Source organism: Manis javanica, chromosome 1, assembly GCF_040802235.1.
Source record: "Manis javanica isolate MJ-LG chromosome 1, MJ_LKY, whole genome shotgun sequence".
Classification (NCBI taxonomy): Eukaryota; Metazoa; Chordata; class Mammalia; order Pholidota; family Manidae; genus Manis; species Manis javanica.
The window spans coordinates 158,867,814-158,890,844 of record NC_133156.1 but is presented as its reverse complement, the minus strand read 5'-3'; the positions used below and the strand labels follow the sequence as shown (position 1 = coordinate 158,890,844).

General features: G+C 39.5%; 1 protein-coding gene across 3 annotated transcripts in view; it reads left to right on the top strand.

Annotated features, from left to right (window-relative positions):
- Window positions 1-283: 283 nt before the first annotated feature.
- Window positions 284-23,031, top strand: part of SLC9A2 (solute carrier family 9 member A2) — a 106,429-nt gene continuing 83,681 nt past the window's right edge. Inside the window, exon 1 of one of the 3 annotated variants that reach the window (XM_037019920.2) lies at window positions 284-727. In XM_037019920.2, the coding sequence (XP_036875815.1) occupies window positions 439-727 (289 nt within the window). In that variant the 5' untranslated portion in view covers window positions 284-438. The remainder of the gene's footprint in view (window positions 728-23,031) is intronic. The other 2 variants (XM_037019922.2, XM_037019921.2) reach the window with 2 other exon arrangements.

Here is a 23,031-nt window from a genome sequence, read left to right as displayed (position 1 = left end):
GCCGCCGGGGCCCGGCGCCCCCGAGGGCTGGGGCAGGTGCGCGCCGCGCCGGCCCTGCGCTCACGTCCGTCCGCCCCGCGGCCCGGGCGCCGCGCCCGCCCCGCCCCCTCCCCGCCCGGGGCCGCCCGGGGCAGGGCCTGCAGCCGCGACCGGCGAGCGGCGGGGCGGGCATGCGCCCGCGGCCAGCGGCGGAGGGCGGCTGAGGGTCCGCGCGGTGGCCTCGCGTGACCGTGCGCGCCCGGCTGGGCAGTGAGCCGGCTCGCAGCGGGGACCGAGCCGTAGGCGGCGGAGCGGCGGCGGCGGGCGGCGGGCGGCGGGTGGCGGCTCTGGCTGACCCGCACTGAGCGGGGCCGAGCGGACGGCGCTGCCCCGGCGCGATGCGCTGAGCCTGCGGAGCACCGAGTGCGGGGCTGGTCGGCGGCGCAGGCAGCCGACCCCATGAAGCAGGCAGGCCCCGGGGGGTGCCGGCGGGCGCCGCCGCGGCCGCTGCTGCTGCTGCTGGTCCTGCAGGTGGCGGGGCCCGCTGGCACCCAGGCTGAGACCCTGCTGGACGCACCAAGGGCCATGGGCACCAGCTCCAGCCCGCCCAGCTCCGCGAGCGTGGTGGCTCCTGGAACGACTCCCTTCGAAGAGAGTCGCCTACCAGTGTTCACCCTGGATTACCCCCACGTGCAGATCCCCTTCGAGATCACCCTGTGGATCCTGCTGGCTTCCCTGGCCAAGATTGGTGAGACAGCGGGACCCGCGGGCTGCGGTGAGGGGGACGGCAGGGCAAGCACCCGAGGGTGTCCAGGTCACGAGTTGACCTTTCGGTCGTGGCCATCTCCCCGTGAACCAAGGCAGGGGGACATACAGAGCAGCTTCTTCTGGTCGAAAGGGACCTGGGGGGCAATTTTATGCTTTAGTTATTAAGTGGACGTTGACCTGCAGATCACCCCAAAGTATTAGCCCAGACTGCGATTTGCTGCCTGCCTCTGCCTTGAGCGCCGAGTGTGACAGCTCTCTGCCAAAGCTGAGACCTGTTTACTGAGGCAGGAGGCACGTGTCGAAGTTTTTGGTCTCACTTACTGGGAGAGAGGCGCAGGCGAGCACCAAGCCTAAAACAGTTAAAGCCCTGGATGCCCAAGGAGAGCGCGGCGCCTGGGCAGTGACCCAGACCCCACCATGTAACTGACGTATGGTGCGCGGAAGAGGATCAGGGCCCCGCTGAGTGCCCGCAGCCGTGACAGGAATGCCCAGTCTCCTCCTCGCTTTGGGTTAAAGCGGTCACTCTCCAGGAAGCGTTTTCTTAGCTGACTGAGGCCAGTGAGGCCAGATGCATATTTACAAATAATTAGCCCACTTTTCACACGACCTTTAACTCTCATTTGGAAAGCTTAAGTGTCAGAATATTATTTTCTCCTCTGCATCACCCTCCACATAACCCCTACATAAAGTTTGGTATGGTCATGGTGCTTTACGTTTCTTTACTTTATATTTTAAATACTATTTTATTTTAATCTCTTTCTATGTCAACTGCTGTTGTAATGATTCAAAAATGTTATTAGGTCGTTATGACATAGTTTTATACATTTGCTCCATGGAAGGGTCCTGTGCCATAAAGTTTAAGGCAGGGCTCCTTAAAGGACGAAAAGACAGTTACTTACCACCTTCAAGCATACTGGTTGGTGAGAGAGACAGCATACACACCAGTGACTGCAATGCAGGAAAGTGCTAAGGAGGGTGAGAAATTAAAAAGCTTTTACACTGGGTTTTTAAGGATGCCCAGGATATGGTCAGTTGGGGATGATTGGGAACAAAAATCCCGAGAGTAATAAACAAAGGCACAAATTGGAAGGGAAGCACAAAGCCGGTAGAAGGGAAGGCTTAGAGGAAGGTGGAAGTTGTGGGAGGTAAATCTGAAGCAAACCTTCAATGTCAGATTAAATGAGTTAGATCTCATAATAGTGAGCAAAGGAGGCACATGTTAGTTAATGACTTTGCAGTCTGTAACTGCCTGGCTTTGGCATGGTTCCCCTAGCTGAGTGTTTTAATTCCCCTTAGGTACGGAATGAGGGGAAATGGATTTCCCCATCTGTCAAGCAGATATGCACATTTACATACACTGATTACCTGTAATAATAAACTTAGGTGTGTCTCCTCCTGCTGTCCTTTCAACAAGCTGCCATGCAGGAAGGGCAGGTATTAATACTTCCACTTGGTAGAGGTGGAAACTGAAATCCAGAGAGTTTACACAAGTTGCCCATGGACACACAAAGTGGGGAGCCAAATGCAGTCTCCGTTCACTTTCCCTATCTCCAAGCCCTGAGCCTCTGTCACTAGAGGGTGGCTTTTGTGCCCTGTTTCTATTACTGCTTCTCTGTTGCCTTTTCTATTCAATTACAACTCTTTCTTCTGGTTCTTCACTCCTGATTATTTTAATCTGATTAAGGACACTAATAACAGCCGCTAGTAGGCACTTAAGTTCATTATCTCTAATTTTCACAACCATCCCCGGTAGGTATGATTACCCTATCTCATATATGAGGACAGAAATGGGGAGGTTAATTTGCTTGTGGGTGGTGAGCCAGAACTCCCCTCAGGTCTGTCTGATGTCTCATGTTTGTGTCTACCTGGAGGCTCAGTTTAATGTGAGGATTTAGTGAGAACAGATATGTTGAACATTCTTAGGACTGTGCTGGGCATGTGGTAAGCACTAAAAATCACCATCACCAGTAGGAGCTGTAGAAGAACAGTAGTCACCATGGTTCTATGGCCATACAGCTCCTTTTCCACTGTGCTCGGCTGCCTTCTGGGGTTCTCTGCTTCTGTTTTTAGGCTCAGCCTTTTCCAAGTGTTCTTACTCTGGTTACCTGTTTGTGCTTTCTCTTTTTCTACCATGACCAACTCATTTTACTTGAACTTAACATGTTAATTGTGTGGTATTTTATTAAAAGGCATTCATACTGGTATGAGCTCATAGATGTAGTGATCTGCCCATTGGCAGTTTTCTTACCCAGATGCATTCACATTCCCTGGCATTTGCTGGTCTCTCCATCTGTCTGACTTCCCCTAATTCAAACTTCTCTGGCTACTCTTCCCTCTTTCCTTCTTGCACCTAGGGTGGCACAGAGATGGAAACACAGACAGATGTTCACATCTCCTGGCCGGACCTGAAGAGAGGGGTGTGAATGGAGACTGTCATGGGTGGAGTGAAGGGCATAGTTCTCAGAGCAGAAAGTATAGACTGGTACTGGTTTGTTTGTTTTTTAAGGTTCTTACTGTATATAATCCAGCCCTGTCTACCTGCTGCAGTTCTGTGCATAGAGGAGCCTGGAAATGCCCAGAGTCCCTTACCCCTTCTTTCCCATGCCCTAAACTTTCTGTTTAGCTTTGGGGAAGATGGTCCTGGTATAGTGGGACACTTTTGCAACCCATTAGAGAGTCATCTGATCATTCAAATTCAATTTTAGTTTTTACACTGGAAAAACTACTATTTGGAGATGACTTACATGACTTAAGTGGCTCATACTTGGGCAGGATAAATTGAGCCATGTTGGGGCACAGGGGCTGTAAGGACAGAGTCTATGAGGTACAGGAGTATTAACTCATGCAAATGCCATGGTTGCTATCTGGGGCACTTTTAGGCCCTGTACCTAGTGTACCTAAACTTACCTGCCCCAGGGAACATGGAGAAACATTTCTCCTGATTAATCTAAACAAGGATAACAGGTTGCGCAAATGCAGGCTCTCAATAACGTTTGTAGGAGGTTTAAATCATGCCTGATGTGAATTCAGAGTAGTTTTCCAGATCGCAGCACAAAATAATAGAAATATTACTATCAGATTGAGAAAACTAATTTTTGCAGAGAGTTGAATGATTGAACTCAACTTTTCATTGTTTTACCTGATTATCAAGGAAAATAGAGTTCCTAATTATTTGGTCAAAAAGAAAGTTCTGTTGTTACAAAGTTTCCTAAAATGATGATGGTGTGTATTGGAAGTAGGCTACATAAATAAAAGAGCATAGCAAATTTAGTGCCTTTGAAAAGTTTTTTAGATTTTAGTAAGAAATGTCTGCCAATTTGTTTTCTACTTAGATCCTCATACAAGCGAACTCTTATTGTTCTTTCATTTTGAATATTTATATTGTAACTGTTGACTTTTTAAAGCAGATACAATGCACACTTTACCTGGTAAATCCTGTACACAGGGGTAGAGTTCTACAGGCTGGAATTATAGGCAGCCAGAGAATTAAGAAGAGAAAAATTTCCTGGAGTGTTCTAAGGTTGTCTTCCCTGATTTCCTTGCCCATGAAGTCAGTGGGATCTGTCTTAATTGGGTGAATTTGGATATGCATTCTACTTCTGCAAGGTGTAGGGACAAAATTGGGTCCCTGTTGTTTAAAGTAACTGTCCTCGGTGGTCCCCCAGATGCCCCTTCACTTACCATCTTGGGGAGCTGGCCTTTTTGCCTCTTCTAGGTGTCACTCTGCCCTGTTCATTTCCTTTGCCATTAAACTTGGGGTTAGGATGCAGAATTTTCCACTTCCTGTATCCTGTTGTCTAGAAATTAAATAACTTGTAATATTATTTTAAGGGAAAGACAAAGCAAGCTGGTCTATGGAGTTTTCACCTAGGGGCTCCAGGCTGTCCTGAATTTGAAATAAAAAATCAGAGAGTTTTTTTGGTTAATATGTGCATGAAATACCAAGATCTTGATCTCTGGAAAAACCTATCTTTGTGCTTGATCTGTTTCTCTTTGTCATATTTGGTTTTCTTAAAACTTATTCATCAGCTGGTTGGTCAGTAGATGAGGCTCATGTCTTCATCTGTATTATATGGGCCACATCACACTCTGAACACACTTCTAAAGCCAGGTCTTTTTGGTGGCATGTGTTTATTTCTCATAAAGCTAAAAGAAGAGTTCTGGTTCCTTTCTGTCTGAAAGCCTCCATCCCTTCCCATTGGGCTAATCATGCATTTTCTATTTTCTGTCCAAAGCATGATTTCAACAGCTTTCTCATATTCTTTCTAAAGATCATTTCAGGTTGCCTCCTAGAATTCCATCACTGTATTCTACCACATAAACATTTGTATACCTTTTAAAATAATAACAGGTAATTTTCCACCAGAAGTGTTACTCTTCATATCAACTTCAATAATGAGAATATTGTCTGTCATTAATGAGATGCCTTCTTTTTTACTAAATTCTTTCACATATCTTGAAGCCAGGCATAAGAGGTATACAAAGAACCTTTTGTATAAACTTGTTTGTTCCTTGTAGGGTTGTAAAAATTCCCCTGTACAACCAAGTATATTTGATGTTTTGTATATGGATAGATTTTCACCAATTATGCAATTACTTCAAAGTTTATAGTTCTGTTTGACTTATCTATTCCTCTTGGGCCAATTTTAGTAATTTTTTTCTAGAAAATCATTATTTCATTTGGGTTTTTAAATTTATGGGGAGGAGGGTTTTTTTTATTATTTATAAAACCTCCATTTTACCTGTATTTATGTTCTACTATTTTATTCCTAATAGTGTCATTTTTGTCTTTCTTCACCTTGATCAAAATCTCAGAACTTTATCTATTTTATACTTTTCAAAGAATTAGATTTCAGTTGACTTCTCACTTGTTAATTTCTACTGTTTATCATTTAGTTACTCCTATTTTATTTGGGTGTGTTTTGTTATTTTTTAAGTTCTTGAATTGAAAGCTTAGCTCACTAGTCAGATTTTCTAATTGTCAAATTTATCAAAATTATCACCAGATTTCTAATATGTTGACTCCCAACTTACAAGGGTAATTAATCCCTGAAAAAATACATTTGTAGTGGAAAACATAATTAATATTACTTTCAATAATTTCAAAAATAAATATTTTTATGAACTCCTGAGCTCTAAAATTGACATGCCCTTATACTAAAATGTGGTCTTGTTAAAGTGGGCAAAATTATTTCAATAGTGTACTTTAGTTATTATAATTCCTAAATAGCCATTTCCTTTTCATCTATTTTTCCAAAATATGGCTATTTACTTTGTTCTCATTAAATTCAAATCTATGATAAACTAACACAAGACTGTATTACAAGCACACTTACTCATAATACTCTATAAATTTATATAAATTCATCTTTATTGCAAATTATAATAACAAATGAGAATGGTGAAGACTAAAGAATTTAGGGAGATGATGTAAAGGAAATCATACTTTCCTAATAAATTGCATGAAACCATTACTGCTATTAACAAGCAAATCATCCATATTCTGAGAGAAGAACTTAACATCAGTGATAAAGCTGGAAAGATGACTGCTTGATGCATCTCATCAAAGGTGCTTAACTACTAACTTGAAGTCTATAAAATCCAGTTTGGTCTTATGAAGTCAAAGAAGTGCCTCATGAGCTGAAATAGGAATATTTAAATGAAATTATCTTAAAGATGATTTCTCATGATCCAAATGGATATATCTTAGAGGAATGACAGTACGTGTATTTCAGGCTAGAAATCTGTTTTCCTATCATACCACTTCAGTTGCACTGCATAGTTTTGGTACAGTTTTCATTGTTGTTCAGTTCTCAGTATTTTTAAGTTCCTTTGAGATTTTTTTATTGTAGCCCAATAAGGATTTGTAATTGTAGTTTTTAGTTGATAAACATACAGAGATATGTGTTTAATTTTTATTTTATTCATATTTTTATTACATTTTGGTTGGACAGATCTGATACTGATTTTGATTGGGATGGCTGCTGTGGCTTAGTATGTGGCCATTTTTAAACTAAATTTTCTTTTAGTTGTATCTCATTAAACCATTTATAGTTGTATCTCATTAAACCATGTATCTAAAATTTAAAATATGTATATGTGGACTTTGATGTCTGTTACTATATTAGTTGGTGTCCTTAGTTTTCTTTCCTTGCCATATTTTGGCTTAGTTATTTTCATTTGTTTTTTATACATTACTGTGTATTGTTTCATTCCTTTTGTGGTTACTCTTCAATGTTAATATAATTATACCTGATTCAACAGGAGTGAGGCCAGACTGCCTTGGTTCACATCCTAAGTACATTTTCAGCATATTGGGTAGTTATGTAATTTTTGGCATGTAACTTGAACTCTCTGGGCTCAGTTGCCCTCTTGGTAAAACGGGGATAATAAAAGTAATAGTGTCATAGGCTGCTGTGAAAATTAAATTAGTTAATAGTTGTAAAATGTTAAAATAAGTTTCCAGAACATAGTAAATATAGTATTTGCTCTATTTTTATTGTTTATCTTCCTCTTCAATAATACTTAAACTTTAAAAATTCTTAACTACTCTCTGCCTGTTTCAGAATTCTAATTTTTGTCTTGTAATTTAGACCTTGTTTGTATTTAACTTCCTTCAAATTAGTTTTTAGTTTTTATAAGCAGTTTATAGTGATTTGCAAACCTGCTTACCAGTTGTTCATCATTGTTTCTGTCTCCCCATTTCTTCCAAATTGTTTTCTTTTTACTGAAATCTGTTCTTTAGTGGATATTTCAGGGAGGGCCTTTGAGTGATAGATTCTCTTGGTCTTTGTCTGAAAATGGGTTTATGTTTTTATTATTTTATTTTATTTATTTTGGTATCATTAATATAAAATCACATGGGCAACATTGTGGTTACTAGATTCCCCCTATTATCAAGTCCCCACCACATACCCCATTACAGTCACTGTCCATCAGTATAGTAAGATGCTATAGAGTCACTACTTGTCTTCTCTGTGTTGTACAGCCCTCCCTGTGCCCCCCCACCACATTATAATGCCTCCTTTCTTTTTTTCACACCCTTATACCTCCCTTCCCACCCACCCTCCCCAGTTCCTTTCCCTTTGGCAATTGTTAGTCCATTCTTGGGTTCTGGGAGTCTGCTGCTGCTTTGTTTTTGTGCTCCACAGATGAGTAAAATCATTTGGTATTTGTCTTTCCCTGCCTGGCTTATTTCACTGACCATAATACCCTCTAGCTCCATCCATGTTGTTGCAAATGGTAGGATTTGTTTTCTTATGGCTGAATAATATTTCATTGTGTGTATGTATCACATCTTCTGATGGATACTTAGGTTGCTTCCATATCTTGGCTATTACAAACAGTGCGGTGATAAACATGGGGTGCATATATCTTTTTGAATGGGATTTTGTTTTGTTTGGATAAATTCCTAGGACTGGAATACCTGGGTCAAATGGGATTTCTATTTTTAGTTTTTTGAGGAACCTCCATACTGCTTTTCACAATGGTTGAACTAGTTTACATTTTGACTGGCATTGTAGGAGGGTTCCCCTTTCTCTGCATCCTTGCCAGCATTTGTTGTTGCTATTCTTTTCGATGCTGGCCATCCTAACTGGTGTGAGATGATATCTCATTGTGGTTTTAATTTGCATTTCCCTGATAATAGCGATGTGGAGCGTCTTTTCATGTGCCTGTTGGCCATCTGAATTTCTTCTTTGGAGAAGTGTCTGTTCATATCCTCTGCCCATTTTTTAATTGGGTTATTTGCTTTTTGGGTGTTGAGGCCTGTGAGTTCTTTATATATTTTGTATGTTAATCCCTTGTTGGATATGTCATGTACAAATATATCCTTCCATACTGTAGGATGCCTTTTTGTGTCTGTTGATGGTGTCCTTTGCCATACAGAAGCTTTGAAAATGGCTTTATTTTGATTATTCTTTTGAATGATTATGTAACAGAGGTTATAAATTTGACTTTTGTCTTTGCTTGAATTTGAGGTTATGTTTTTTGGTTCATTTTTGATAGTTTGCTGCTTCCTTGATGTGCCTAGGTATGGATTTGTTTTATTTTCTTGCTTGGAACTTGTGCTTCCCTGTTCCTCATCTTTTTCCCTTTCTCTTCTGTTTCTAGATGATTTTATCACATCTTTTTTCCAGCCTACCATATTACTCTCAGTTTCTTCTAATCTGTGGCTAACTTGTTCATTGGGTTTTTCATTTTAACTATGTTTTCATGTATGCTGTTCTGGTTTTTTTCAAGTCTGTCTGCATTTTGTTCAGATTCTATTTAATTATGGTTTTTATTTCTCCTTTCATTCTTTTACTTATTTTAAAGTTTTCATTTTATAGTGTTATTTTTTTTTCAGATACTTCTATTGTTTCTAGTTGTTGGGTTGCAAATTCTTATGTTTATCACATCTATTGACTTTCCCATTTGGATATTTATTTCCTTATATGGACTATGGTTTTTATTGTGAGCTTAGCTTCTGCAGGGACTGTTTACTTGGTAGGGATCTGTTTTCTTTACATTGTAAAAGATTCTTACAAAATGGTTTTGAGTGTTCTTGTTGAAACCCAGGGTTTCAGTGATTGGTTTTTAGTATTAGCTTGGTTCTTAGCTTAGTTTTCCTATATGATTCAAGTACTGTAAATAGACTTTATACTTATATGTGATACAGACCTGCAACTTAATACTTCACAGCTGAACTTTCCCTCTACCCAAAGCCATAAAGAATTGACGTATTTTCTTCTATTTTTCCCTCACTGTAGGCATCGTTTACTACTTATTTATTTAGGAAAAAGTAGTTCTTTGAGACTCAAGAATTTATACACGAGTCCTTCCCTTACTGGTCTGAAGTCAGATTTCTTGCCCTTATGTAGGTGTTCAAATTCCAGGTCTTAACACATAGGGCAGGTGTCTTATCTGGAATCTCCCTGGTTCACTGTGGCTTGAAATCCTTCTAACATCTCTTGCTTTGATTTATTTCCTTATTTCTGGCCTCCTAGATATTTTTCTTATTTTAAATGTGGCTAAATATCAATATTATATGTTTGTAGTGAGAAGAGGCTCTGTCTGTGTCCACATTACTGGGTAGCTCGGTGACATTTTATGTGGCACTTTTTGAAGAAATGCTTTCCATATATATTTAACGCCTCTGGATATATTCTTTTTGTAGAATATCATAATAGGTTCTCCTTAATATAAAGTGAAAATAATACATACTTTCCCAGTTTTCCTATCTGCAGGATATGGAGGTGTACCTATTCTGCTTTTGTTTTATCTTCTATGTTTTCATACTTAGAAATAAGAGAAATAGCTCAGTAGTTGAAGAAGTATTGGGCCTAAGTTTTAGAAAAGATATGCCCAGACTGTAAGTAGGAAGATGTACTGTAGTTCTTGTTCTGCCAGGAAATCTGTCTCATGACCTTGGCAAATCTTCATTTACTTGGTTTTCCCATTTAATTAGTAGATGTAAGGCTATGTATCTGTTCCATCTGTTTAATATTTCCATAATGTTAATATGAAATACTGTGTAGGGGAGGAAGTCATTTATTTTATTTTTATTTTTACTATTTATTTTATTATTAAAATCAACAAAGATTTTAGTTTTATAGCAAAAGGAGCTTAAGCCAAAAGAATCATGTGTTTATTGTATAGTAAAGTGATGTGTGGACATAGACATATTGTCATTATAAATGAGACATGCACAATTACAGTTTACTCTCTTGCTATCACATCTTTTAAAGGTGATCGTGATTGATGTACTTCCTGCAGCATTTCTGCACACCGTTCATCACTTGTCCAAGGGCTTTCTAATCTTGATTTTTATCTAGCCCTTGTTTGCAGATGTGTGTATTCCTCTTCCTCTTCAGTAATTCCAGAGGAAGGCATGGGAATTCCTCTGAAAGCTCTCCATGTCGCTGGGGCAGAATCTTATTGTAAAAGCGAATTTCATGTTATTGCTTAGTGTTGGCATACAAAGGTTCACATGTGAAAGACAAAAGAACAATCAAATTCACAATTATATTTAGAAATTTCAACTGAAAATGAAATGGATTACGCATACCCACCCTGCATATGGAAGTACTTTAAAGAAGTTGGAAGGTTTTGTTATCCCTAGAAAGTTACTCACTGAGTCACTGGGCAGTGAAATGATTCCCTGGCCATATTTCTGTGACTCTGCCCCTGCGTTTCTGCTGCTCCCTATTGCTGAGCTTGTTTCCTAGGATCCACAGGCTGGGAAACCTGAGCAGCGTAATGCAACCCAGCAAAGTATTTTCTTGTGGCATTGGAGGGTGGAGATGGGTGGGACTGGATAATCCCTCTATCATGGTTTCTTTAATAAAATAATAATAGCTAACAAGGATGGAGCATTATTCCATGCCAGGTATTTCGACCATATGCTTTACACCCATTACCTTATTTAATCCTCACAGCAACTCTGGGAGGGAGGTGCCATTATTATCCCGTTGTAAAAAACAGATGAGGAAACATGTTTAGAGAGCTTAGGTAACTTATCTAAAGTATCACAGCTATTAAGTGGTGGACATGGGGCCCAGGGCTGGTGTGCTTCCTTTTCACTGTGTCTCTGCCATCCCACCTCTCATAGAGGGAAAAGTAAGTTCTAGACATGTCTGGGGTCTCCAGAGCACCTTGGTGTGCCTTATCTCACTCACTCTTAACATGAAGCAGGGGCCTGCACTTGAGTTTCACGGTCAACTCTTATTACCTCATTCTGACTGTCTCTGATTTTCATTGTAAAATTGAACAATAAAGATAATAATATCCTCCCTCCTCAAGAATCATTAGGTGACCATCTGAAATAATATACAAAGGCAAATAGTGCCTCTAAAATTAAAATTAGCAATAGCTATGCAGACTGGATAGGACAGAAAAAAGCTACAAAAAGGCAGGGTGACATAACTCTTCAGTAGTATCAGGCCAGAATTTGGGTCTAGAATTTCTGAACCTTGGTCTAGCGTTTTTCACCATCTGTACTTAGGGAATGCAGAATTTTTGTGCTTTTGAAATATATATTTAACATGTTAATGATTCACAGGTTAAAGATTCAACCATATAACTGGGACTACCATGTAAATTTTAGTAGGCCAAGGTTCACCTTCAAAGGATTTACGGGAGAAAGATGTTAAATATGTTTCGTCATTGCCCATGGTTGCACACTTACTAAATTGCAGGCACACACATGCACACACAGATATATATATGCACACATGACTGACAGTCACGAGGACACAAGCTCCATGAGGGCAAGGACTTTGACTCACTGTCTACAACAGTGCCTGGCACATAGTAGGTACTCAGTAAATAATCAATGACTAATATTTAGACACACTTTTTGTTTAGCCTCAGTTTAATCATGTGGCAATTAAGTAACCGTACTTCCCGGTCTGTCCCCAATATCCATGGTTTGAATTTGTTGTCCTAGCATATATGGAAGAGCATGCTCTTTCACTCTCAGATATACTAGTCAGTGTGATAATTTATTTGGCCAGTCTTCTTATGATGTGTACACTATTATTGTATACTTTGAATGGTAATTTAGGCTCTGTTGCCCAAAATCTGATACTCCCTGAACTGGTGGGTCTACTCAGTGTTACCAGGGTCCTCAGACATGTCAATTCACACTCAGGCAGGGGAAATGTGTTTTTCAGTAAACCGTTTCCAGGTGCCTATACATTTTGTACAAACAGGGTTTCTTTAGAAATCGTGATAGGAAAGAGTTTTTAAAGTGCTGAAAAAAGCAATTATTGCTGTTTTAAAACTGTCAGCTGGTCTTTTTTTTTTTTAATTAAAGTATCATTGACATACAGTCTTATGAAGGTTTCACATGAGCAACATTGTGGTTTCAACATTCACCCATATTATCAAGTCCCCCACAACCCCCGCCGCCCCCCTACCGGTTGTAGTCACTGTCCATCAGCTTAGTAATGTCAGCTGATCTTCTTTATCACCAGTGTTCTAAGGCAGAATCACAAATTGGCTGAGTGTCCATCTTCTCTAACCAACACTGGAATGGTGAGGAGAAACAGTCATGAGAAATTGCAGCTTCTCCTTCCCGGACTGAAATGTCTCATCCTTGGGGTCAGTAAGGGCACACTGCTAGTGTCACTGGGCTTCTTAGAAGACTGGCATCACTCTTTGTGCATTCTTTTGTGAACTGTCTGGAAGGATATGAAGATGCTGCCTCTAGCTTGAGGAGCTCCCACTTTGAAGGGAATTAGAAAATATCGATGCCTGCATGAACAGCTCCTGCCCTGGTCGCTCTGTGTCCCGTTGCCCAGGCTGGCTTTCTTCAGCACTTTCTCCCTCTCTGACGTGTGACTATTTATGTTAGTAGTTGACTGTGTCCCTCCCTCCTCCAGTAGAGGTGCTGGGGGAGGCCTGTGCCTTTTGTCTTTTCCTACCTCATGCACAGGATCAAAACTAATGATGTCTACACTCTCAATACTGTCTTATACACCCAGTCATTTCACATCTATAACCCACTGGGATTCTCACAAGGCTGTTTCTTCAGTTTTGTTTTAGTGCTGACGTTCATTCATGAGCTCATACACTCCCGTTCTAAGCTTGGCTTATAAGTGCCAATGGTTTGGCTAAAGGGATTTGGTTGATAAGATAGCTAATTTATGTATTTAATGACTTTATTCCCTCCACAGTGATTTTTTTCTTTTTATCTTTACATTTGGTATTGAATGTTTCAATTTTGTGTTTTGAGGCCACTGAAATGATGGGAGTCGTTACAGTTCCTAACCCTCTGAACAAAGGCATATAATGAGGCTTCCGTTTTACTACTAAATATGTTGTGGGTTTAATTATTATTTTAATGAAGTGTTACAATTTTGGTGAAGGTGGAACAATGCATACATTTTAAGAATCAAAACCCCTTGGGTCTTTTCAATGACAGACAAATGGGAAGACCTGGACGTACCAAGGCAAAGCTGGTAACAGAAGCCAGATAGGAGGCAAAGTGGACAAAAATCTTACGCTTCTAGGAAGTTCAGAAAATAGTATAACTTTACCAAATAGGGTAATTTCTTAGTGTAGCCCTGGCCACCAGTCTGCAAAAAGTTCCTCTGAAAATAGCCAGTGACTGCAGGTGAGCATCAGCAACCACTTAATAGAAAGATGAAGTTAGGTAGCAATTACTTGCAATTGTGGGTTCCTTTACTATACTTTGATCTATTTATGTTAAGCAAGTGGTAAATTTGCCTAGGAGGCAGGCTCTTCGAGGAATAAAAACCAAATAGAAAATAAAACTCTGACACAGGGTGGCTGAGTGGGTGGCATAGGCCCCCTGGATAACCTTGCACAACTTGAGGATGGCAGTGGGCAAAAGACAAAACCAAAATTGGCAAGACTCATTTGCTAACACACGGGCTGAGAAAATGACAAAGCCTAGGATTTAACATCCAGCCTGGGGCAATAGAACAAAAATTGCTTTCTAGTGTTGGCCTGCAAGGAAAGTTTTGAAATCTAGGTAACAGCATGTGTCAGAGTCTGTATCACCATGCCCCAGCAAACATGGCCCACCTCGTCCTCCCACAGCCACTGGACTATGCAAAGGGCCTACTCAGAAACAGTCACCAGAACCTAACTGATCCCTGGATTTTGTTTTTCCACTTAACTAATGCCTACATATGGGAACGTTTAACCTTCGGAACCATCTGTTTAAATCTAATCCTTCCTTGGTCAAACCCCTTCATTAAAGGGTGTTACTAAAACAAGAAAAGGAAAACGAAAAAGAAAAAGATGAAATGCAGTCAAATTGAAGATGTTTAGAATCGTGAGAGCTATTGAACCTGCTTCACAGCTGTAAAACCTAAGCCTGAAATCCTGACAGATCCAGAACAAGTTCTAGTTCTGTGATGACCTCATGCTGTACTTCACAGAAATATGAGTCAGAGACTTTTCTAAATAAGAATACTCAGTGTGTCCAAGGGCTGCTCTCAGCATTTTAACAGCATGGATCTTGTTTCCCACCTGGCTGTGTTGGAAATTCCCCAGCATCTGTGGGTTACTTTACTTGGTGTAGGGACGTGCATGTTTCACACCCAGACATAAAATGTGCAAAAATCCTTTGAATGTTGTCCAGTGTCATTATTATTTCCTGGGGCAGAGTTGCTGCCTTGGTGGGCAGTGAGGTGCAACTAAGCCAAGCTGTAATTTCCAGTCCATCTGGAAATTTCTGGAGGGGCAGTGTGTGTATTCCATCTTGGTTGCACTATGCTCTTGGAGTACTTTGCAAGATTCCCATGACACAAACCTACATTGTTCTTCCATTGGCTGCCCTGGAATCTGAGCATGCCAATCACAAGACCTGAACATCTTTGGAGTCCATCTCCCTCATCTATCCCACAGGTAGCTTCAAAAATAAAGAATGTGACCATTAGCAGAGAAAGAAGATCTTCACTAGCAAGTACTTCATTATTTCATTAACAAGAAGTAGCCAGGATGGTTCAGCACATAATTGATTTTGGTCTTTTGAAAGCTGGTCAATGGAAAATAATCTAACATAAAATGTAAAACTTATGAGTAACTTCAAAGAAAAAGTGAGAAATAGTATTTGCAGAAAAGTACAGTGCTTGTTTATTTGTTTCTATTTCTTCTGGCTTTCCTCAAAAGAAATAATTTCTTTCTTATCCTGGAAAGGAAGACATTGATTTGCTTCTTATAAGATCAATATGCAAAATAAATATGACACATATACTTTATGTAGATGCAAATTAGCCAGTTTCTTGCATGACAATCTCTTTAAAAATCCTGGAAAACTAGTGAGCTTGTTTACCACAGAGGCAGCCATTTAGCACTCTGGGGCCTGCAGATTGTCACTTCCTTGAAGAAGATTTTTCAGAGATGTCGAAGGGCTACGGAAATGCCAGAAGGCATGAGATGGGGAACTGTATCAACAGAATTGCTCATTTTGCCAAGTGTGGTGTGCTTGCTGCTGTGGCTCAGCATCTTTAAAAGCCAGGAGAACATCATTCGGGACTGGTCTGCCTAAAATTGGTTAGGGCAGCAGAAGTCTGGAGAGGCTCTAGGCCTGTTTGCTTGCCCTCCGGCTGCTGTGAACTGAGGGACTGGACACAGTGTCTTTCATGAAGCAACATGAACCAGAAGAGTTTTTGGATGACTGTGTGCATGTGTCTGTGTGTGCGCTTGTCTGCAGGTGCTATGCATGCCATCACCCACAGGCACACACACAAACTCACAACTTTTAAGTCTGTCATGAGTAATTAGGTTGCCAGTTAAAAACTAAATAAGGAATTTCTGGTAGAGGATGTTTGCAGAGTCTATTCAGGAAAGATACTGTTCCAACTTACTGGATATAGGCTCATTTCTTCAGGCTCATCACTTCTGGTAGGGAGAAAAATATAATACTGAGAATTGATGTTATCTTGCTGATGGCCCAGGAATGGAAGTACTAAGTGTGAGATAGCAGAAAGGGGTTTGTATAGGTAGTGATGATGCAAGGGTCTGAGTCAAATCCTGTGCCCAGCTCTGGCTCAGGGATCAGACTAGAGTTTAGCTGTGTAATGGAGAAGACATTCCCAGGCCAGCAATGTACCCTAAAAGGCCCCTCTGTCAGTGAAAGTGAGCTTCACCAACTCAGTGCACTGCGTGGGACCTGTCAGAGAGCACATCCATCTCACACTGCTTCTGACATCTAGTTCAGTCACACAGCGATAGCATAGTCTCTGGAAAGCAAACTCTATGGTCAAATCAAATATCATCCTGGCAGTTACTGATATCCCAAATGAAAGTGTTGTTTTACCCTTGCTAAACTGTTTTGTTAATTCAAAAAAAACTCTCTGGTCTTAGAAACCATGAGATTCTCAGGTACCATATAATAAGTTTTTGCATTTAGAAATATATCTATGGATAAAATAAAGGAATTTACCAGTTTTAAATATAACAAAAACAATATTGTAATTGTTCTTGTGCTTTTGTTCACTGAACGTTATTTTGAATAAACCCATAGCAGTATTGATACAATAAACATATATGTCATGGCAGATTGTTGTGTTATGTTCATATGTTTAATTTCCCATCTTCTTTGACATTTTGCTGTGAACATTTTGTAAAAAGAAGCATTTACTTTACCCTTTAAATTGCAGAAAATTCTGATTTTTCTGCTTTTTTTTTTTTTGAACAGCCCTTGCTTTGTACATTTTATTTTTGTAGGTGGTTTCTATAAAAGCATTTTCACCGTGAACAATTTTGGCAGGAAAGCAATTTTGTCATCAAAGATAAAAATCATGAAAAAATAAAACAGGCTATTCATTAAAAAGGGCATAATGAAACATGAAAAAAATTAATAAAATTAATTATTAATTTCTTCCTTCATTAAGAGTTTTCCCCAAACTAGGATGCACGTTTATGACTGAGCTTCATATTGCCCTTTGCAAGCCTTGTTCACTGCTGTTTGTTCTCAGTGCATTGTCACAGGGCCATTGATAGCTGTCCTATGGGAAAGGCAGATGAAATGCTAGTGCTGTAATGCATTTGTAACTGAGCTCTGTTATCGTTGTCACTGATATTGTATCATTTTCTAGTACAGTATGGCTTGCAATCTGGTTTATATTCTCTGATTTCACACTTCCAGTAAGTTTTATCCATGTGTTTTTTATCAGGCTGTTATACATAGTTGTTATCACCCACCATGTCTACTCAATACTGTAGCGGCCACGATGAGGGCTCGCTAAGATCGATATCATGTAAAAATAGGAACTTCGTCAGTGGAGAGATGAAACCAAATTATCAAGCAGTTGTTTTCCCTCTTACAGCAGGATTGCCTTACGGCCAATCAGTTATGTGGCCAAATATGTGTGGCAAAGCTGTGTGAGGCAAAGACGCTTATGGCAGAGATGCATATGAGACCTTTTATCTCACTACACCAAGAATGGCCTTTTAAAGGCCCCATTTAGAGGCTGACACTCAGCCGATCATTACTATTGTGGGGTACCTGCATGATGACCGTGCCTATCAACAGAGATCAGTTTTAGCAACATCTTTTCATGCATGTGTGTTTAGCAGTGTTTACAGTGATAAATATTTCATTTTGTTTTCCCATAGTTATAAGAATGAGTAGGAAAGTGAAAACTGAATGTGAAGGTATTTTTTCCATTGTGGTAAAATATACATAACGTAAAAGTTACCATTCTAACCATTTGAAGTATACAGCTCAGTGGCATTAAATACATTCACAATATAGTGCAACCATCACTACCTTCCTTCTCTAAAACTTTTCATTTTCCCAGACAGAAGTCCTGCCTATTAAACAGTTACTCCCATGACCCTCTTCCAAGCCCCTGGTAGCCTCTCTTTTACTTTCTGTCTCTATGAATTTGACTGCTTTAGGTGCTTCATATAAGTGGAATCAAACAGTATTTGTTCTTTTGTGTTGGCAAAAGTAAAGATTTTAAGGAGGAGCAGTATAACTCTGCCAACCTTATGGAAATTGAGATGAAGGTGGAAATTACCAGCAGGGATGTAAGCATAAATCTTTTGTGTAATCAGATACAAACCAGTTGGCTATGCATTCCACTGGGAAATAAAAGAACAGAATTGGAGAAAACAGTGAAGTTGGCAGTAGGTGTGTGAGGACTGTGACAAAAAAGGCCCGAGGTCTTTAGCTCTGGGGTGTTGGAGCCCCCAATGATAAGGGGTGCATCACATGCATTTTCACTGTCTCTCCACAGACATGCAGTCAGCTCCCTAGAGGACAAAGCCCAGCTCAAAGGAAAGCTTAGGAGCTTCCCTCTTTATTGCCATTTTTGTCAACCTGCTACACATTTTATGAGACAGTGGAGTGCTGACCTAAGACTTGCCACAGCTCTGTGAACATGTGTTCTGGTGGGTGAGACAGGCCCTCAGGTGGGTCTGTGAGCTCTAGTGTAGTGGGCACTTTCTAAAGACATTGGTGCAGGGAGATTGGGGGCAGAGAGCCACATGGGTCAATCATTATACTCTCAAAACCCTATATCTGTCTTAAATGAAAAGCAAACCTGTTTTTCATATCCTTGCCCATATTGGGTATTATTACTTCCCATTTTCCTTGAGGTGAATCCAGACTGGATGACACAGCCCAGAACGGCTCACTCTCACCCTCTGTCTTTGTAGATTTGCTTATTCTGGGCATTTCATATAAATAGACTCATACAATATGTGGTCTTTTTGTCTGGCTTTACTCACTCAGCACAAGTGTTTTCAAGGTTCATCCCTGTTGGGTGTACATCATTCCTCTAGATGGCCAAAGAAGAGTCCATTGTATTGGCTTTGTTGCATTTTGTTTATTCATTCATCAGCAGATGGACACTTGGGTTGTTTTCACTTTTTGGCTATTATGAACATAACTGTGCAAGATTTTGTGTGGAAAGGCTTTTACTTCTTTTGGGTGTATACCTAGGAATGCATTTTCGGGACCAAATGATAAGCCAACATTTGACTTTTTGAGCAACTGCCATACTGTTTTCCAATGGGACGGTATGATTTGATTTCCTACCAGTAGTGTATAAGGGTCCTCATATCTCCACATGTTTGCTAACATTTGTTACTATCTTTCTTTTTGATGATAGTCACTGTAATGGGTATAAAGACCCATACATTATTTATGGATATTGTTGAGTTTCCAAGTTTAGAGGTTTTCCTGTTTTCTATATATTATCCATTTCTAGTTTGACTCCATTGTGATCAAAAGAATATATTCTGTATGATTTCAATTCTTTTAAGTTTATTGAGGTTCATTTTTATGGCTTAGGATATGTTCTATGTTGGTATAATTTCTGTTGCTGCTGTTCGTTGGAGTCTTCTATAGAATTAAATTCTATTGATTGATAAGTCTAGTAATTCTATCAGTTACAAAGAGGGGTATTGAAGTCTTTAACTGTAATTGTATATGTTTCTATTTCTTCTTTTAACTCTATCAGTTTTTGTTTCACGTATTTTATAGTTATGTTGTTTGGTGCGTGCACATTTAGGCTTACCATGTCTTGTTGGACTGGTCCTTTTTTTATGTAATGTCCCTTTCTGTCTCTGGTAATTTCTTTGCTCTGAAGTTTACTTACTTCAATATTAATTTAGCCACTACTAGGGCCTTTTGATTAATGTTTTAATGATGTAATTTTTTCCATTCTTTCATTTTCAACCTTCCCATTTCATTAAATTTGAAGTGAGAGTTTTGTAGACAGTATATAGTTGGCTTATACATTTTGATCCATTCTACTAACAGATACATTTAATTGATGCATTTGATTTTATGTAATTACTGATATGTCCAGGTTTAAATCTGCCACTTTATGTTTTCTGTTTGTGTTCTTTTCCTGCCTTCCTGTGGGCGATTTGAATGATTTTTAGAACTCCATTTCCATTTTTCTGTTTTTGAGCGTATCTCTTTGCATAGCTACTTTAGTGGGTCTTCTAAGTTTAATATTTTATATATGTAATAGTGGTTTATTGGTGTAGTCATTTACCAGTTTGAGTGAAGTGTAGAAACCTTACCTCCCTTTATGTCTCTACTGCTTCCCGCTTATAGTTGTTTGAAACATTCTGTATACATTGAGAACCACATCAAATACAATTTTAGCTTCAGTGGTCAAACTTAATTTAGAAAATTCAGGAGGAAAAGACAAATGTGTAGAATCTGTCCATACTTCTTTCTGCTTTTCTTTCTTCTTGATGTTTCAGAATTTCCATTGTTTTCTGTTTGGAGAATTTCCTCTGGCCATAATTTTAGGGTGGATCTGCTGGCAACAAATTTTCTTAGTTTTCCTTCAACTGAGAATATCTTGATTTCCCCTTCATTCCTGAAAGATATTTTCATCAGTTATAGAATTCTGGATTGGCAGTTCTTTTCTCTGCACATGAAAAATATGGTGCCAGTTCCTTATAGTCCCGTGGTTTCTTGTGAGAAATCCGCTGTCATTCTGTTTTCCCTTCTATAGATAAGGTGTTTTTTCTCTTTGACTGCTATCAAGACTTTTTTTCTTTTTCTCTATTTATGGAAGTTTGTGGTGTATTTTGATGTGGATTTATTTGAATTAATCCTCTTCGGGACTCACTCCCCTTCTTAATTCTGTACATACGCCTTTTGCCAAATTTGGGAAGTTTTAGCCATTATTTCTTTGAGTACTTTTCCAGCCCTACCCTCTTTCTTTTTCTGGGATTCTGATGACATGAATATGAGATCTTATGCTATAGTTCCACAGGTCCCTCAGGCTACACTAAAAGTCTATTTTTTATCTGTGTTTCAGGTTGGGTAATTTCTATTATTCTGTCTTCTGGTTTACTAATTATTTTCTGTGCATTCCATTCTGCCCTTGAGCTTGTACAATTTAATTTTTCAATTTTGATAAGTGTATTTTTCAGTTCTAAAATTTCTTCTTTGTATCTTCTACTTATTTGCTCATTTTTTAAACTTCTTTGCTCAGACTTCCTGTTTTTTTCATTTGTTTCAGTGTTTTTGTAGTTGTTCATGAAACATTTTTATCATAGTATTAAAATTTTTGTCAGAAATCATTGTCATTGTGATAGTGGTATCTACTAATTGTCTTTTTGATTCAGTTTGACATCTTGATTCATGGCATAATAAATGATTTTCTACTGGAATGTGGACATTTTGGGTATTACTTTATGAGACTCTGGATCTTATCTATACTTCTGTTTTCAAAGACTTCTTATAGCTCTACTCTGGTGGGTGGAGGGAGGTGCCATGCCTTCACTGCCAGTTGGGGGTAGACTTTTAGGTTCCCCACTTTCATTCCATTGACCATTTGAGGGGTATTCTCTTAATTATTACTGCATGGGTTTCTGGATCCTTTCTAGGCCTCCACTGATACTTCTTGGCTGAGGGAAGGTGGGGGTACCTCCGTGCTTCTCCTCAGGTGGCCTCCAGTGACATTAGAGAAGAGTGGTAGCTTCATTACTATTGGAGAGAAGTGAGAGTCTTGATACCCCAGAAGGTATCCTCTGACCCACCTTAGTGAGGAGGATGTGGGGCGGATGTGGATGAGGACGTGGTGGAAGTTGAGGTTCTCTACACAGCTTCACTGGCAACATGGGAAAGAAGGGCTGCTCATTACTGCCAAGAAATGAAGAAAGTCCCACCTCCATACTTTTTTTTATTAACACCACCCAAATCAGGAGGCTGGGGTTTTTCTTATGGTCTAGTGAGGGTGTAATCTGGACTCCCTCCCTAAACTTTGCTGAGACTGGGGCCACAGTTTCTTCTGGACTGCTTAGCTGGTGTAAGGTAGTTATTACCTAAAAGTTTTCTGTCTTCATAGGCTGCCTCTTTCTTGGTCCTTTGTATAGACAGAGCAGGCTTTTGTTGGAGATTTTGTTGTCTGCATCCATTTCCAGGTTGTGGTCTTCTTTAAGCCTGGGATATTAGAGGCAAAACAAACCCAGGAAACTCACTGTCATGTTGTCTTAGTTGGTCTTCCATCTTCTTTCCACCTTTCAGAGTTTCATATGTTTGCTTTATACATTATGTCTAGGCTTTTTAGTTTAGTTTTTTTTTTTTTTACATAATGGGAGGAGTAGAGAAAAATACATACTTCATCTTCCCAGAGGCAGAGTTGGTTCTTTTTTAAATCTTCATTTTTCTTACTTTTTTTTGTAGAAACTTTAAGAAGGTGAATTCAGGCACACCTATCTTCTATCTTAATATCCTTTACTTTGTGGTCAATAATTATATCACTTCTTTGTAAGGGAGATGATTACATCTTAGGATTTTTTTCAGTGTTTATAGATTCTTTTTTTTATGCTTAACTCTTTGAACTATATGGAATTTTCCACAATTTTAGAAAGAAAAAAGAAGTGTGTGTGTGTGTGTGTATGAGAGAGAGAGATTTTTCTTTATCTACCTCTTCCACTACCACTGATTAAAATATGCTTCCTTCCCCCATTGTTGTATAGTTTCTTACTTTGTATGACATTGTTGTACCACTGTATGCCATTACCTGACTTACTAGCTCATCACTGTGATCTGTTATGGGTTTAATAAAAACATTGCACAATTTTATTATATAAGAAAGCATATGATAAAGTATACAGATGAATAGCCAGATAAAGAGACATAGAGGATGATCTGGAATGGTCCCAAGAACAAGAGCTTCTGTCCCTGTGGAGTTGGACTGTACCACCCTCTTGGCAGGTAGGTTTGTTCATCAACTCAGGAGCTCTCTGAACCCCATAGTTGAGAGATTTTTATGGAGGCTTCGTAACATAGGCATGATCAATTATTAACTCTATCTCCAGCCTCTTTCTCTTCCCCAGAGGATG